General features: G+C 33.8%; 1 protein-coding gene across 1 annotated transcript in view; it reads left to right on the top strand.

Annotated features, from left to right (window-relative positions):
- CDH18 (cadherin 18) overlaps positions 1 to 15,118 on the top strand; it is a 498,063-nt gene that overhangs the window by 252,098 nt on the left and 230,847 nt on the right. Inside the window, exon 4 of the mRNA XM_032629158.1 lies at positions 9,184 to 9,303. Coding sequence (XP_032485049.1) covers positions 9,184 to 9,303 — 120 coding nt within the window. The remainder of the gene's footprint in view (positions 1 to 9,183; positions 9,304 to 15,118) is intronic.

Below are 15,118 nucleotides of genomic sequence, written 5' to 3' on the forward strand. Positions count from 1 at the left end.
TTGTTTAATGCCTCTGAAATGTAGGGATTGTTACTGCAACATAATTTAACCCACTTTTTCTGATATTTCTCCCCTTGACACCTCAGAGAGGATATTCCAAAGTAGTTTGAAATACATAAGTATATCAAAAAGAAATCATAATAACAAGATAGTGTGCCAACAGTGGATAAATCCAGAGATTCCAAAAATTCCAGAGCATTGAAAACACTAAAAATTAATTAATGGGGTAAAAGAGACAGATCAAATTTACAGGCCCTAAACACTAAAGGTGAAAACTGTTCTGCCCCCAAATCCCCTGTAAATACAAAAAAACAGAGGAAGTCACTTGGGTAACTTATTAAAGATTTCAAGCAAGGCAGAATTTTTTTCAACCTATTCTGTACATACAAAGAAAATGTGTTTTTATTATACCCTTAAAACTTTTGATTTTGATTTGGTTTGGTTTGCTTTGATTTTCCTAAGGATGGCTCACGTAGGGGTATGGGGACATAAGTATGAAGCAGAAAATAGCTTCCAGTAAACGAGAAAAACCCACATAAGAGGGGAACAAAAAGAATAAAAGAGCTCTTACCAGTAAGTAAATATCAAAAAGTCCTTGCTTCTGATGCAACGACTCCTCCCTCTGGGGACACAAGAGTCCTTGATCTGCCTGGCAATATATGAACCCATTCTGCCACACTTATTAAGATGTAGCACTCCAACTTAACAGGGGAAACATCAAATCCATTTTTAAAATTTCTATTTAAAATTTTATGTTTTCTGCTTTATTGAGGTATAATTGACAAATAGGAATTGCATATATGTAAGGTGTACAACTTGATGTTTTGATGTATGTGTACATCGTCAAATGATCACTATGGTCAAGCTTATTAACATATCTATCACCTCACATAGTTACCATTTTCTTTTTTCCTTCCTTTTTTTAATGTGTGTGTGTATGTAGTGAGAAGACTTAAGATCTACCCTCTTAGCAAATTTCAAGTATGCAATACAGTATTGTTTACCATAGTCACTTTGCAGTACATTAAATCTACAAAACTCATTCATTTTGCATAAGTGAAACTTTATATCCTTTTCCAACATCTCCTCATTTTCTCTTTCTCTGCCCTACCCCTGGCAGCCACCATTGTATTCTCCGTTTTAGGAGTTCGAATATTTTAGAGTCCACATATAAGTAAGATAATGCAGTATTTGTCTTTCTGTGTCTCACTTATTTTCCTTAGTATAATGCCGTCCAGGTTCACCCATGTTGTTGCAAATGGCAGGATTTCCTTCTTATTTTATGGCTGAAATATAGCTATATCTGTATCACATTTTCCTTATCTATTCATCTCTCCGTGGACATTTAGGTGTTTCTAATGACCTCCAATATATATCTGAAAAAAATATCAAAGATGAAAAGATGATGAATTATATATGTTTCCTCAGAAATCATTACAGGCACAACATCTGCTGCCTAAATCAATTGTAGCAAGAGATAAGGATTTAAACATTTTATCTATAATAACCAAAAGTAATGCTACCATAATTAAAGTTAATAAGTAATTAAAATTGCATGGTGGGGGAGAGATATTGGGAGGTAATGTAGATGCAGTGCATTCTTCATCTTTAATTATATCAATGACAATTTTCAATTGTGATACAATCAGAAATTTTAAATTAAAATGAAAGAACAAATATTAGGGCAAAAAAAATGTTGCTACTTTTAATAGTAGATCTGGTAGGAGTAGGTATGGGACTAAAAAATAAAGAGGATTTTAATTTTATATCTGTATTGTTATGTTTTATTTTTGGTTACTGTAAAATATGAAGACTGTGCTATTAAAATATTTAAAAATCAAATTTTCAGCTAACTGGTGAAAAAGAAATTGAAATTATTGCATTTCCTCAATGATTGATATTCATGACTGAATGTCAGTTGCTTATGTGAGTTGATATGTACACATATATATATACATAAATATGTATATATAATATATAGTATATACTTTATAATCTTTTATTAAACACTTCTGAAAAATTATTGCAACTTTTGTGAGCAAAGAAGGACAAAATATTTCTGTCCCTGGTATTCGGTTTGATGGTAATTGTTTCATAGTTTATTGGTTTTGATTTTATTTCTGCTTTTGTTTTTATCATTGAATGAAAATTCAGTTTAAATAATAGTGCGTTATTCAGAAAAATGCTGAACTTGTTAATAACTTATTTTTTAAATGGAATACTTTGTAAAGCATGAGCATTGAAGCAACTTATAGATACAAATTCTAATTTTTGATAAGAAATTGATATAGAATCAGCAATTATGCAGTGCACTTGATTATCACACATGCTAAACTAGGGAATACTTTAAGAATTATTGAATTACTATTCCTCTATATCTGTAAATAGATTGATAGATAGAGTATATATATGTATGAATTTTCCTCCACGTTAAAAACATTCTCTCCGAAATTCTCATTTTAAAATTTTTGCATAAAATAGACAGCTCTCTAAATGATATATTTGTCACATTCCAATATGTTAAGTAATTTCAAGTTATTGAATGTAAAGAACACCCAGATTCTCATTTGAAAGTAGTACCTATATTAGAGTCAAGTTCAGAACCTAATCTTTATATTTGGTAAAGTATAGTCATTATTCAGAAAAGAAATGAAGGATACATGGGGAGAGACTTGTTAATACCTTCTGTATGCATTGGAGCTTAATCAGGAAAATCAAATCCACTGTCATGTAGTTCAATAGAAGGAACTGAGTCTGTGGAACAAGTTACAAAAATGGTAGGAGAAATGAAAAGCCAAATGGTGAACTGTGAGGCAACCACTGAAGGAATTGAGCATCCTTATGGCTGGGAGGGTGGTGTTACCTGACCCCAGGAGCTGGGTTTTAGTGGACAGACATGGAAAACACTAATCAATGTCAATGACAGGTGTTAGATTCCTACAAACATCAGAACAGGGTAGGAAAGTAATGTGAGGACAACATGCAAGTGGATTTAGAAGATATGTAAGACTGGTAGGCATATGATAGTCAAGTCACTTTTTACTGCAACCATTTACTCTGTACAGAAATCAAGAGAATTGTGAGCATTCTATAAGGCTACAGAAGAGTACATCACTGTTGTCGGTACTTGGAGATTTCTTCCCCCTAAGTATTTTATATACAGACTCTGCTGACAAAATATATTTACTGACTTGGCCTTTGGCTATGGTGTGTATGTGAGGTGAAATATAATGCTGCCTCTCTACAAGTAGATGCATCTGGACAGGCATTACATACCACCAAGGAAACAGACAAGAACAAGCAGAAGATCTTGTAACTATTAACACTCAACAGATCACGACTGAATGTTGCAATGGCGTAGATGGGAAAGAATGTCACAGCAAAACAGAGAGGACCAGCTTGAATTCTGCCTTCTCAAATTGTTAACTATATAACCTTTATGTACCTCGATGCTCCCATCTGTAAAATGGCATTGTGTGTAATTTTCTCAACAGATTTATCTTATTATTAAATTAAATGACATATAGCAGAGGTATCCCACATTACTGGCACTAAATACATAATTTTTTCCTTAATTTTTTCATTTATGGAATATGATAAGAAGTTTACTTGAGTAATGTAAAATCTCACATTTGGTAGTTCCATAAAAAGGATCTAATTGAAAGAACACAGAAACTAACAATAGCTGTGATTGAAAATATACAATTAAAATAGTGAATTCTGCTCTGTTACCCAGATGATTCATAAGTGTACTTGCAGAGGATTTTTTTAATCCAGTGACTCTTGTGTGAATACTCAAGGCTTTATAAAATTACACGATGACTGGAATACTGCGTTATTTCTCTGTTGGTGAAATTACAGTCCTCCTGTGAGGAATGAAATTTAAGTTGTACCTTGATGACTATTAATTTTTCACAGTCCCTGGAAAAATCTTCTGGGAATTAATCCCTAAGAGATTCCTTCAGAGAGGTACTCTCAGCCTTCATAAATCTCCAGCTTATTTTTACTTAGAGTTCTTGCTCAATGTTAATTCACTTGAGATTTTTTTTTGTTTTTTAGAAGATGTTGGGGGTAGGAGTTTATTAATTAATTAATTAATTTATGGCTGTGTTGGGTCTTCGTTTCTGTGCGAGGGCTTTCTCTAGTTGTGGCAAGTGGGGGCCACTCTTCATCACGGTACGCGGGCCTCTCACTGTCGTGGCCCCTCTTGTTGCGGAGCACAGGCTCCAGACGCGTGGGCTCAGTAATTGTGACTCACGGGCCTAGTTGCTCCACGGCACGTGGGATCCTCCCAGACCAGGGCTCGAACCCCTGTCCCCTGCATTAGCAGGCAGATTCTCAACCACTGCACCACCAGGGAAACCCCCACTTGAGATTTTAACAGAGCTGTGAACCCTGACAAGTCATGCATAATGATTTGCAATCTCAGAGAATATTTGTTTGGTATTAAAATGCCTTATTAAATATTTCAAATTGATCTTTGGAGACTTTCGGGAAAGTCCCCTCTGTTTCTCATTGATATGTAATGTTACAAAATGTGTGCTGTTTATAAAACAGTAGTACAAAATGAAACCACAAGGAAAGACCGACACAGGGCAGTCCCAAAAGGAAACAAGACACGTTTTATTGTAGAAAAGAGATCTTGAAAGCTTTTGTATGTACTTGAATTTTTTCATATTTGTTTCAAACATCAGCTGAGAGGCCCTAAACCCTAGCATGGGATTAGCTAAGTGTGCACTGTAGGAAATATTTAACGTGAAAATATTGTACACTAAATAGCCGATGAAACTTTAAGATGCAATGTTTCTGTGGTTATTGTTTTTAATGAAAACAGTTGTAAAAATTAAAAATGCTTATATAGCGCTTTTTAAAGTTTTCTTTGATTGGAAGCCAGTTATGTAGGGAAGGGACTGTTAGTTTAATATCTATTGACCAAATCCATATAATAATTTCCAGAGAAAATTAGATTCTTATTTTGATATTCTAGTGGAATAATGGACTTTTAGGTATCTTTACGTATTTTTCTTTGGAAATCTAGCACTGTAGAAGATAACAATTTTCTCTTTTCTATTATGTACACAGTTAGGGCCCATAGCATGAATAAAGGAATTGAATTGTCCAATGTGGGATACTTTTCTCAGACATAGATATATCCATACCAATAATTTCTTTTTCACTTAAACTTTTAACCAGGAATAAAAAAGTCTTTATTAAAATGACCAATGTAACTAATTAATTTACTTAGAATGCTAATAGGTGGATCACTTGTAATGCCTAATATTCAGAAAAAAAATCAAATACCATTAATTCCTACCTAATTTAATTTTATCTACTTGTGAGATTAACTTTTGATTTTATCTCCTTTTTGATGTTCTGGCATCAAATAGTCTACAATATTATCAATCATTTTTTTCTTGGCTTGTAACTTCAGACTCTTGTCCAGAGTCAAAGAACAACCATAAATTCTGAGAATAAATGTCACTTCCTTCCACTGCAGCCGTAGCACAATGTATCAGTTTGCTAGTGCTGCTTGCACCAAAGGACCACAAACTCGGTAGCTTAAACAACACAAGTTTATTGTATCACTGTTCCTGAAGCTAGATGCCTGAGGTCAAGGTATCAACAGGGCCATGTTCCCTCTTCAAGCACTGGGGAAGCATCTGCTCCAGCCCTCTCATCCAGCTTCTAGTGTTTTGCTGGCAGTCTTTGACTTACCTTGGCTTGTGCAAGTATCACCTTGATCTCTGCCTTCATCTTCACATAATGTACTTTCTGTGTGTGTATGTGTGTGTGTGTGTGTGTGTGTCTGTCTGTCTCCCTCTAAATTTCCTGTTTTTATAAGGACACCAGTCATGTTAGGGTAGGGGCCCAGATTACTGCAGTGTGACTTTGTCTTAATTAATTACATGTATAATGACCCTATTTCCTAATAAAATCACCTCTTAAAGAACTGGAGTTCAGAAATTCAACATATGAACTTTGAGGGAAAACAGTCCAACTCATAACACACACCCTAAGGTGTTTTATTATTTATATATTTCTAATGAAAAAAAAAGCCTTTTTTTTTCCTTAATGTAAAAGGACTTCCAAAAGCACCAATGGTTCTTAAAATGTTCCCATCAAACCTTGAAATAAACAAGAAAATAAAATAAGTATAATGTTTTCCTTTTGGTTTAGAACTCCTTGGTAGTGAATCTTTGAACAATTTATTTTCCGCCCCTGCTATTTAACTTACTCCTGCTGTATTCTGGGGCAGGTTGATTTTTGGTTGAGTTGGGCTGTGCTCCCTTTAACCAGCAATCTGTTTACTCAAAGTGGCAGACTGATACCTTCAGATGCCACCAAATATGATAGATGTAATTTACTGTTCTTTGCTTTACACACAAATATAATTGCCCACTACCCTTGAGACCAAGAGTACAGAGGTATCTGTGATTAATAATGACCATACTTTTTGACCACGGTAGATAGAGAGTTAGTATATTTTCTTTCTCTCCTCTGGAACTCTTTTCTGCTCTGCCCACTTCTTTTCGGTACTTTAAACCATCACTTAGTCAACACCACCATACTACTTTTATTTCTTTTCTTCCTCCTTTTCTCCTTTTTCTTCATTTCATTTGTCATTCCACTCATGTATCGCAGCTTTCACTTAACAAGCCTGGGCTTTTAAAGACAGCTCAAGCCAAGCAGAGCACTCTTTCTTTCCTGTGATGGTCCAGCCTGTCACAGTAAATGATGTGTGATCTTGCACTATTTGCCTTTCCCAGTTTTCTTCATGGAATCGTTGCTTTGGGGCTACAGTTTAGACATTAAAATTATTTAGACCTAAATCACTATTGTAAGGCCACAGCAAGTTTTAAAACCTGAGCAGTTTACAACTGTGATTTCTTAAAAGGTGGCCATTATTTTACTGCTTTCTATCTATAGTGTTTTGTTTTTTTTTTTTGAATCCTAGTGATTCTTGTATGCCCGGTATAATCAGCATTTTTCCTATAAGATCAAAGATTTGACTGGTATAATTTTATAGCATTTTAACCATAGCATGGGCTTTCTTACATACTTTAGAGTCTGACGTGGGTACCTACTACAGATTTTAGTTTCTTCAATGAGGTACCAAATGAAACCAACATTTTTGGGTAAATATCTACCTACTGGTATTCTCTGAACAAGCTGGAGAGATGAATATGGGTATGGAACAGGTGTTGAGACATCACAGAAGTCTTTAATGTTCTATAGTAATTATTATACTTAGTCATGGAAGAGGTAGTCTACATGTGACTAGCTCTGGAAAGTATATCAAGCCAGAAATCATAGTGCTATAATGAGAAAAATTATGGTACACATCCAAGCCCAGATAAGGCTGTCTAAGAATGGACTAACAGTGAAGCAAGAAGATATACATTTTAAACTTTAAAATTTGAGGTCATCATAGATTCACATGCATTCATGAGAAACGATATAGATTTCTTGTACCCTTTACCCAGTTTTACCCCTTGCTAACATCCTGCAAAATATCCAATATAAAACAATATCATAACCAGGCTATTGGAATTATTTACCAATTTTATTTAGATTTCCCTAGTTTTACTTGTGTGTGTATGTATGTGTTTAGTTTGCATATATCCATAATCAAAATACTGAACAATTCCAGCATCATCATAATCTCTCATGTTGCCCTTTTATGACCAAACCCACCCCTTTCCACTCCTTCTTTCCCAGACTCTGGCAACTACTAATCTGTCATCCACTTCTAAAATTGCATCACTTCAAGAATGTTAAATAAGTGGAATCATACAGTATATAGCCTTTGAGGACTGTCTTTTCCCCTCCTGGGTATGATTCCCTGAAGATTTATCCAAGTTAGTGCCTATATTAATATTCTGTTCATTTTTATTGCTAAGTAGTATTCCATAGTAATATTGTACCATGGTTTGTTTAACCATTTTCCCGTTGAAGGATATCTGGGCTTCTTCTAGTTTGGTGCTGCTAAGAATAATGTTGTTGTGAATATTTGTAAATAGGCTTTTAGGTGAACATATATTTTTATCACTTTAGCATAAATGCCCAAGAGTACAATTTGCTGGATTTTATGGTAAATGTATGTTTGTTTATTTAAGAATTTTCTAAACTTACATTTCCACCAGCAGTGTATGAGAGGCCTAATTTCCTGCCAGAATTTGGTGTCACCACTATGTTTTATTATCCACAATTAGAAATTTCTCTTAGGTATAACACAGTCCTTTTCTTCTGAGTGTGCATAATTACTAGTTATATTTTTGCTTAACATCTCAATGTAAAAATACTATTTAGAGGCCAAAATCATGGCATTTTATTAAAAATCTTTATACAGTCATCCCTGAGTATCTGCAGGCAATTGGTTCCAGGACCCCCGTGGACACCAGAACCTGCAGATACTCAAGTCCCGTAGCTGGCCCTCCATATCCATATCCGTGGGTTCCATATCCAGAATTTCAACCACAGCAGATCATAACATAGTACACAATCAACAGTTGGCTGCATTTGTGGATGTGGAACCATATATATGGGGGGCCAACTGTACATTTATGTTCTACTAATAAGGATTGTCAAATGAACTTGGCATACTAAGCCTATTAACTTTTCTAGGATCCTTTGAAGGTACAGAAAAAGTTTTGCTTAAAGTTGTGTCTGAATTCCAACATAGAAGTAAAAACTTTGTAGTTAAGTAGATATTAGACCCTTAGTAGGTCTAATATAACTGAACTGAAGTGAAGTCAGACCCAAATCATAGACTTAACTACTAAAATTAAAAACTGAAATTTGTCAGTACCCCCAGCATTGTTCAATAGTCAACTGTACACTCTCAAAATACTTTTGATTTTTATCCCCAGTTAACACCTATTTGATTCTTGAGCATTGACCCAACCCAATGCTGATTATGTGAGGGTTAAAAGAGACCCTTTGTAATGGTATCAGCATATAAAGAATCACATTGAACTATCTGAAACCAAACACTCCATTCTGGGCTCTCATTTAGGACAATTAGTGGCATGGAAAGAAAGCAGGGACCGTGTTTGAGAGATAAATCTAAGAAATACAAGAAATTATCACCCTCAAGTATTTCAGCATTACCTTTTTCTGTGTACAAATTAATCATGTTTTTAATGCCATCACACACTAAAATTTGTTTTCCTGAATGCACAGGTACCTCTGTTCTACAGGTGACAGCCACTGATGCAGATGACCCTACCTATGGAAACAGTGCTCGGGTGGTTTACAGCATTCTCCAGGGACAGCCCTACTTCTCTGTAGACCCTAAAACAGGTTAGTGTTTTTAAGGATAATTTGTGTGCAGATGCATGCTACAATAAAAGAAAGCAATATTTTCATGTCTATGTACTCTTCTACATTAGACATTGTTATTTTAGCACATTAAAAAATGCCCTCACTTTTTCTAAAACAATGTGATTGAATAATTGAAGATAAATTAACTGCTCTTCTTAATATTTGATTATCCATCATTTATATCCATACCAGTAAAATGCTTCTTATATTTGCATATTTCTGTGACATTTAAATAAATGCTGTCTATTTAAAACAGAGGTTACATAACGCTTCAGCCCTCAAGTATTGTGTTATGTAAAACAAATTAACTGAGAATAAAGCCAAACACATACAAGCATTTGTTAAGGAAAAATGTGAATTCTGCTTCACCTCTTTTCTGTAGCCAAAATAATTATATCATATTATATTATGTGATGCCAAAATGAAAATGAAGGATACTCAAAAATTCATTTTAGGGCTATGTTATAGTAGCGTAGCCTAAAAACCACAAAAACTCATGGCCTTATTGACAAACAATTTGTAAATAGAAACTTGGCTAAAGCTAAATATAAACCCATTTTTTTTTTTTTTTTTTTTTTGCGGTACGTGGGCCTCTCACTGTTGTGGCCTCTCCCGTTGCGGAGCACAGGCTCCGGACGCGCAGGCTCAGCGGCCATGGCTCACGGGCCTAGCCGCTCCGCGGCATGTGGGATCTTTCCGGACTGGGGCACGAACCCTTGTCCCCTGCATCGGCAGGCAGACTCTCAACCACTGCGCCACCAGGGAAGCCCTAAACCCATTTTTAATGTAGCTAAATGTTCAGTATGAAGTGTTTCAAGTTTAATAAACAGTTTCAAGAACGTACATAATCAGGAGACACAGATGGAGCAGAGAGAGGTCCAGGATATTCCAGCAGCTTCCTGGGTCCTTTCTGGTCACGTGAGATGAATTCTGAATCAAGTTAACATGTGAGATCTTCAAGTAAAGGGCACTGCCACATAACTAACACAGAAGAGTCATATTTGGTCATAAACATCCCCTTATCCTCATATTGTTACATAGCATACAACAATTTTTCAGGGAACCCTGCTCAGTAAGTCTACAGATTACAGTTTATTAACCATTGTCGCAGGCAGTGAGGTACATCAGCTGAAATGATGCTATGGACAATCATACTCCAATAGTTAATGCTATTAGATTGCTAGGAGGATTGTCATTTTCATGTTTACAAGAAGGTGCCTTCTCTCTTTCCCTGGTGCACTACAACAGAAAGTACACTGGGCAGGAAGAGATCTCAGACATACTGCTTAACCCCTTATATTTCTATAGTTTAAGAAGAAAAGAATGAAAAAGGTGTATAGATATGTAAATGAAGAATATACACATATATATCCACATATTATATGCATTACAATTATAAAATTAATTATAATATTTAATTAAGTGAAATAAAAAATAAGAATTGAGAGATAATAAAAATAAATAACATAATGTGACCTAAAGTGAATATGAGATATATAAGTTCTTGTAGTACTAAGCTATTACTGAATAGTTAGAAATAAAATTGTTTATTAACTGAATAATCAAAATTCTGGGACAAAAATTATATCTCTCTCTCTATATATGTATATATATATACATGTATACATGTATATATATGCATATACATATATATACATATATATATGTACATGTTGTTCTGGTAGAAGACTTTTAAATTAATCGAAAATATTTTTTATTGCAGTGTATTTGACATATAACACTGTAAATTTAAGGGGTACAAAATGTTGATTTAACGCACTTACATATTGTAATATGGTAGCCATTGTAGTGATAGAAAATCTTAAGCCAAATCATTATTTGACAATAGCATTGCTCATTTTGTGGTACTTTCCCAATAACCATGGTTCTTTTATATATGAAAGATGTGTATTTCTCACTTTAAATATGCATCTTCCTGAAGGAAAGAAATGAGGAGACCGTTCCAGTTACCTTGTTTTAGGATTTCACAAACACATGTTCATGCATGCACACACATGCACATATACCTCGATTTACTCAACTGTCCTTATAGAAAGCCAATTTTTATTTTTACATAAATATTATATTTACTTAATAGAACATGGTTAGGGTATAGACATCTATGGATTTTAAAACTTTCCACACACTTCTTGATCTTATTTAATACCAAATACCAAATTCTGTGTGTTAGTGTATGTTTGAGTTATCTGTCTGAGTGTTTGCATGTGTTGGTGTGAGCACATGCAGGTAGGTGTGTGTGTGTGTGCATGCATATTTACTTTGGACAAGGAAAGTAGGCCACTGAGGACAAGATTTGACTAGTGTTAGACTCTGCTGTAGCTTGTGTTTTAGTGAAGCAAATACATCAAGCACAATATTCAAATAAAAATTGCATTTGGTTGTACATATTTATTATGGGTTAATTAAGTACTTCAGGAAACAAAAATAATTATCTTAAATATAAATAGGCTGCTATTCAGGTACTGCTCTTTTGAAATGATCTTTGCTCCTACAATTTTTTCTTCCTTTCTTTAAGCAAAATGATTTATTGAATGAAGTGTATGCCTCCATGTTGATATGTTTTAATTTCAATATTGTATTGTCTGAAGCATCATGGGAGTCTACGGATATATGCTCTACTACAAAGATTGTTTAAATATGCAAATCTCTTAGCCTGCTGTCTGTAGAAAGTGCTAAGAGTGATTAGAAAACAAAATGCTGAGTATTCTCTTCAAAGCTAAGACTTTTTTGGTAATTTAAGCTTAAAAGACCTCTTACAATGCAATTAAACATCCTTAGAACTAATGAATTTAGTGAAAATTGTGCCTTAAATAACTGGAATAAAATACAAACAAACTTAGAACTAAGGAATCAGTTGCTATAGATGAGATGTTATATAATAAATGTTGGGATAGTAGTTACTTAAAAATGTACATTTTAATAGTAATACTTTAATTCTATCCTTTCATTTAACATGACTATATGGTAACGTTTCCAATTAGTACTTTCGATGAAGACAAATTATAATAAATCAGAATTTTTGTGCCTAAATAGAGTTGTGAGTGATTATGGTTAAGATCAGGACTTTGGATTGCCTTGTTTCCATCATGTTAAAAGGTACATCTTGGTACTTAACCTAATTTTCCAATGACAAGCTGCCAATGAGGACTTGCTTCCTATTATATTAACTATGTATGAATTACTGTATCCAGAGAAAATAATTTTGTGGCTCTTGAGTCACTATACTATACACAATTTGTTTAATAAGGTATGTACTGTTTTCTACTGGAATCCCATTAATCGATATGATGAAACATAAATCTTGTGAATAATTTATTGTTTCAAATAAGTTTTGTTGCAGAAACGATTTCATGATGTTTACTTAATGTATAACAACAAAAGAGGAATACCCATTAATGAGTGATTTAACATTAACTACTATTTGAAAGATTCAGAAGGCTATGAAAAAATAACTGAGATGACAATGAATTGTAAAAGACATATAATATTTCCAGCCAGACTCATGTAGAAATCGTGTTAATGTAGGCTTTATGAGGATAATTATACTTAAATATATTCATTTTAATTCAGCAAGAAAACACTTTTAGAGTTATTATATGGAGGAAACATTTTAATGTTCATGAAAACTACTAACCCTAAGCAAGTTATTTTGAGGAAGGCAGCTGAGTAAGAAAGCCATATGAAGTGGTCAGAGAACTGAAGTGAAGAGAAATCTGAGCTTATGGTTGTTTATTAACACAACACAAATCTCAATCGTACTCCAGTTAATACACTGTCAACTGCTTTAAAAATAAATTTATATGTACAAGAACTCTTTGCTTCTTTAGAAACTACAAAATTTAGGTCAGGAGGTGATAATAGAAGCTTGATGATTGAGTTGCTATAAAATAACTACTTCCCTTGACTTAGGTCGAAGACAAAACCAGAAACCTACCATGTTTCTTTCCAGGGTCTTAGAATGGAGGATTCACAAAGGCAAGTATGAGGTTTTTAAAGGAGAATGCATATCTTTTAATGGTCATGGTATTTATAGTCACTTGATGATTTTCTCCACTAGTTGTTTTATAGTCCACAACTTATGAATTACTTCTTGTTATTTTAGCTGGTACATATATGTTAAAGTATGCCTGTACCTATTTCACACGGAAATGTGTCGAATCTTCTTTATGGTCAATTCAGGAAACATGAAAACCTGGATTAAAACCTGATGTCAGGGAAAACAAGGGTATGCAGGTTTACAAAATCCTATTTATTCTTTATTTACAACTGTTTACAGTGCTAGCAGAGGTGAATACCAGCCCTTTTGACCATAATTAATATGAAACATAAATCAGTGAGAGTCAATGTTGGATTCTGTATAAATGGCACTAATAGTGGTTTTCTGCCACACACCTAATAAAGACTATTGACACATTTATGCAGTTTAATATAGATGAACTTATATTTTAAATTGTGAATCATTTTTCAAATGATCTTTATTAATTTTTACTTATTTAAAATGAATATTTAATTAGAAAATATAGTAGCTTAAAACATTTCTGTTGATAAATTCTACATTTAATTTTCAGATACATAAGAATAGTAAGACTAGAAAGGCTACCTTTTAATTATATATTGATACAAAGAACATACCAGATTTTTTTCAACACTTCTAGTTCACTTTAGTACTTGAATGTTTCTAGGACATGATGTTAAAAAGGAGTAGACATTGGGCTTCAAATCTCTTGTCTGTCAAACCTTTCTGAATTAATGACATACATTCCACAGGGAATAGGGCAGTTGACATCAAATAAAATGCACTACACCTATCGATGCCTATTGGTTCTAAAGGCACAAATAATATTACTACTTATTTTTAAAAGGCATTATTGTAAATATAATAAAGGAATACTTATTTGGCCTTCCTATGAAAACAAATATTTAGTCATGTTATAGTTTAATTAGTATAGTGAAGTAATTCATATTTATTATTTTTCCAAAATACCAAGGGTTATTCCAAAGTGACTTGGGAATACTTCATGTTCAAATCTTAGGATGTACTTAGTACCATAGTAAATTTATCAAGCTACTTAAATTTTATATTCTAGTTTCCTTGTATGTATATTTATAATGAAAATGCTAATTCCAGTGAGAAGGGTAATACAATGCTCTTACTTTATCCAGTCACTGGAAAAACATAGGTACTCAGTAAGGTTCTCTCATTTTGCTATCTTACCTTTAACATTGACAAGAATTTCCAAAATTACTATATAGTTCACCATGATGAGTTTGAAAGAGTCCATCTAAAGTAGAAAAAAAAAAAAAAGATTTCATTTGGAAGAATTATTTTAGTCCAAATAACCACACAAAATTTTAAAAAATGAGTTCCACTATTAAATCTTATATAAATTCCTTTTCTGAATTTTCAAAGAAAGTTGTCTTTATAAATATTATTTTTTCTTGCTTATTGTAACTTTTTTATTTAGTTTCTTTTTTTTTTTTTTTTTTTGCGGTTTGCGGGCCTCTCACTGCTGTGGCCTCTCCCACTGCAGAGCACAGGCTCCAGATGCGCAGGCCCAGTGGCCATGGCTCACGGGCCCAGCCACTCTGTGGCACGTGGGATCCTCCCGGACCAGGTCACTAACCTGTGTCCCCTGCATCAGCAGGTGGACTCTCAACCACTGCACCACCAGGGAAGCCCTTTATTTAGTTTTAAAATTTCCTTTTTTATCAATTTTAATTCTCCACTGAAATGATTAATCTAGTTTTTTTTTTTTTTTTTAACATCTTTCTT

This window comes from Phocoena sinus, chromosome 3, assembly GCF_008692025.1.
Source record: "Phocoena sinus isolate mPhoSin1 chromosome 3, mPhoSin1.pri, whole genome shotgun sequence".
Lineage (NCBI taxonomy): Eukaryota > Metazoa > Chordata > Mammalia > Artiodactyla > Phocoenidae > Phocoena > Phocoena sinus.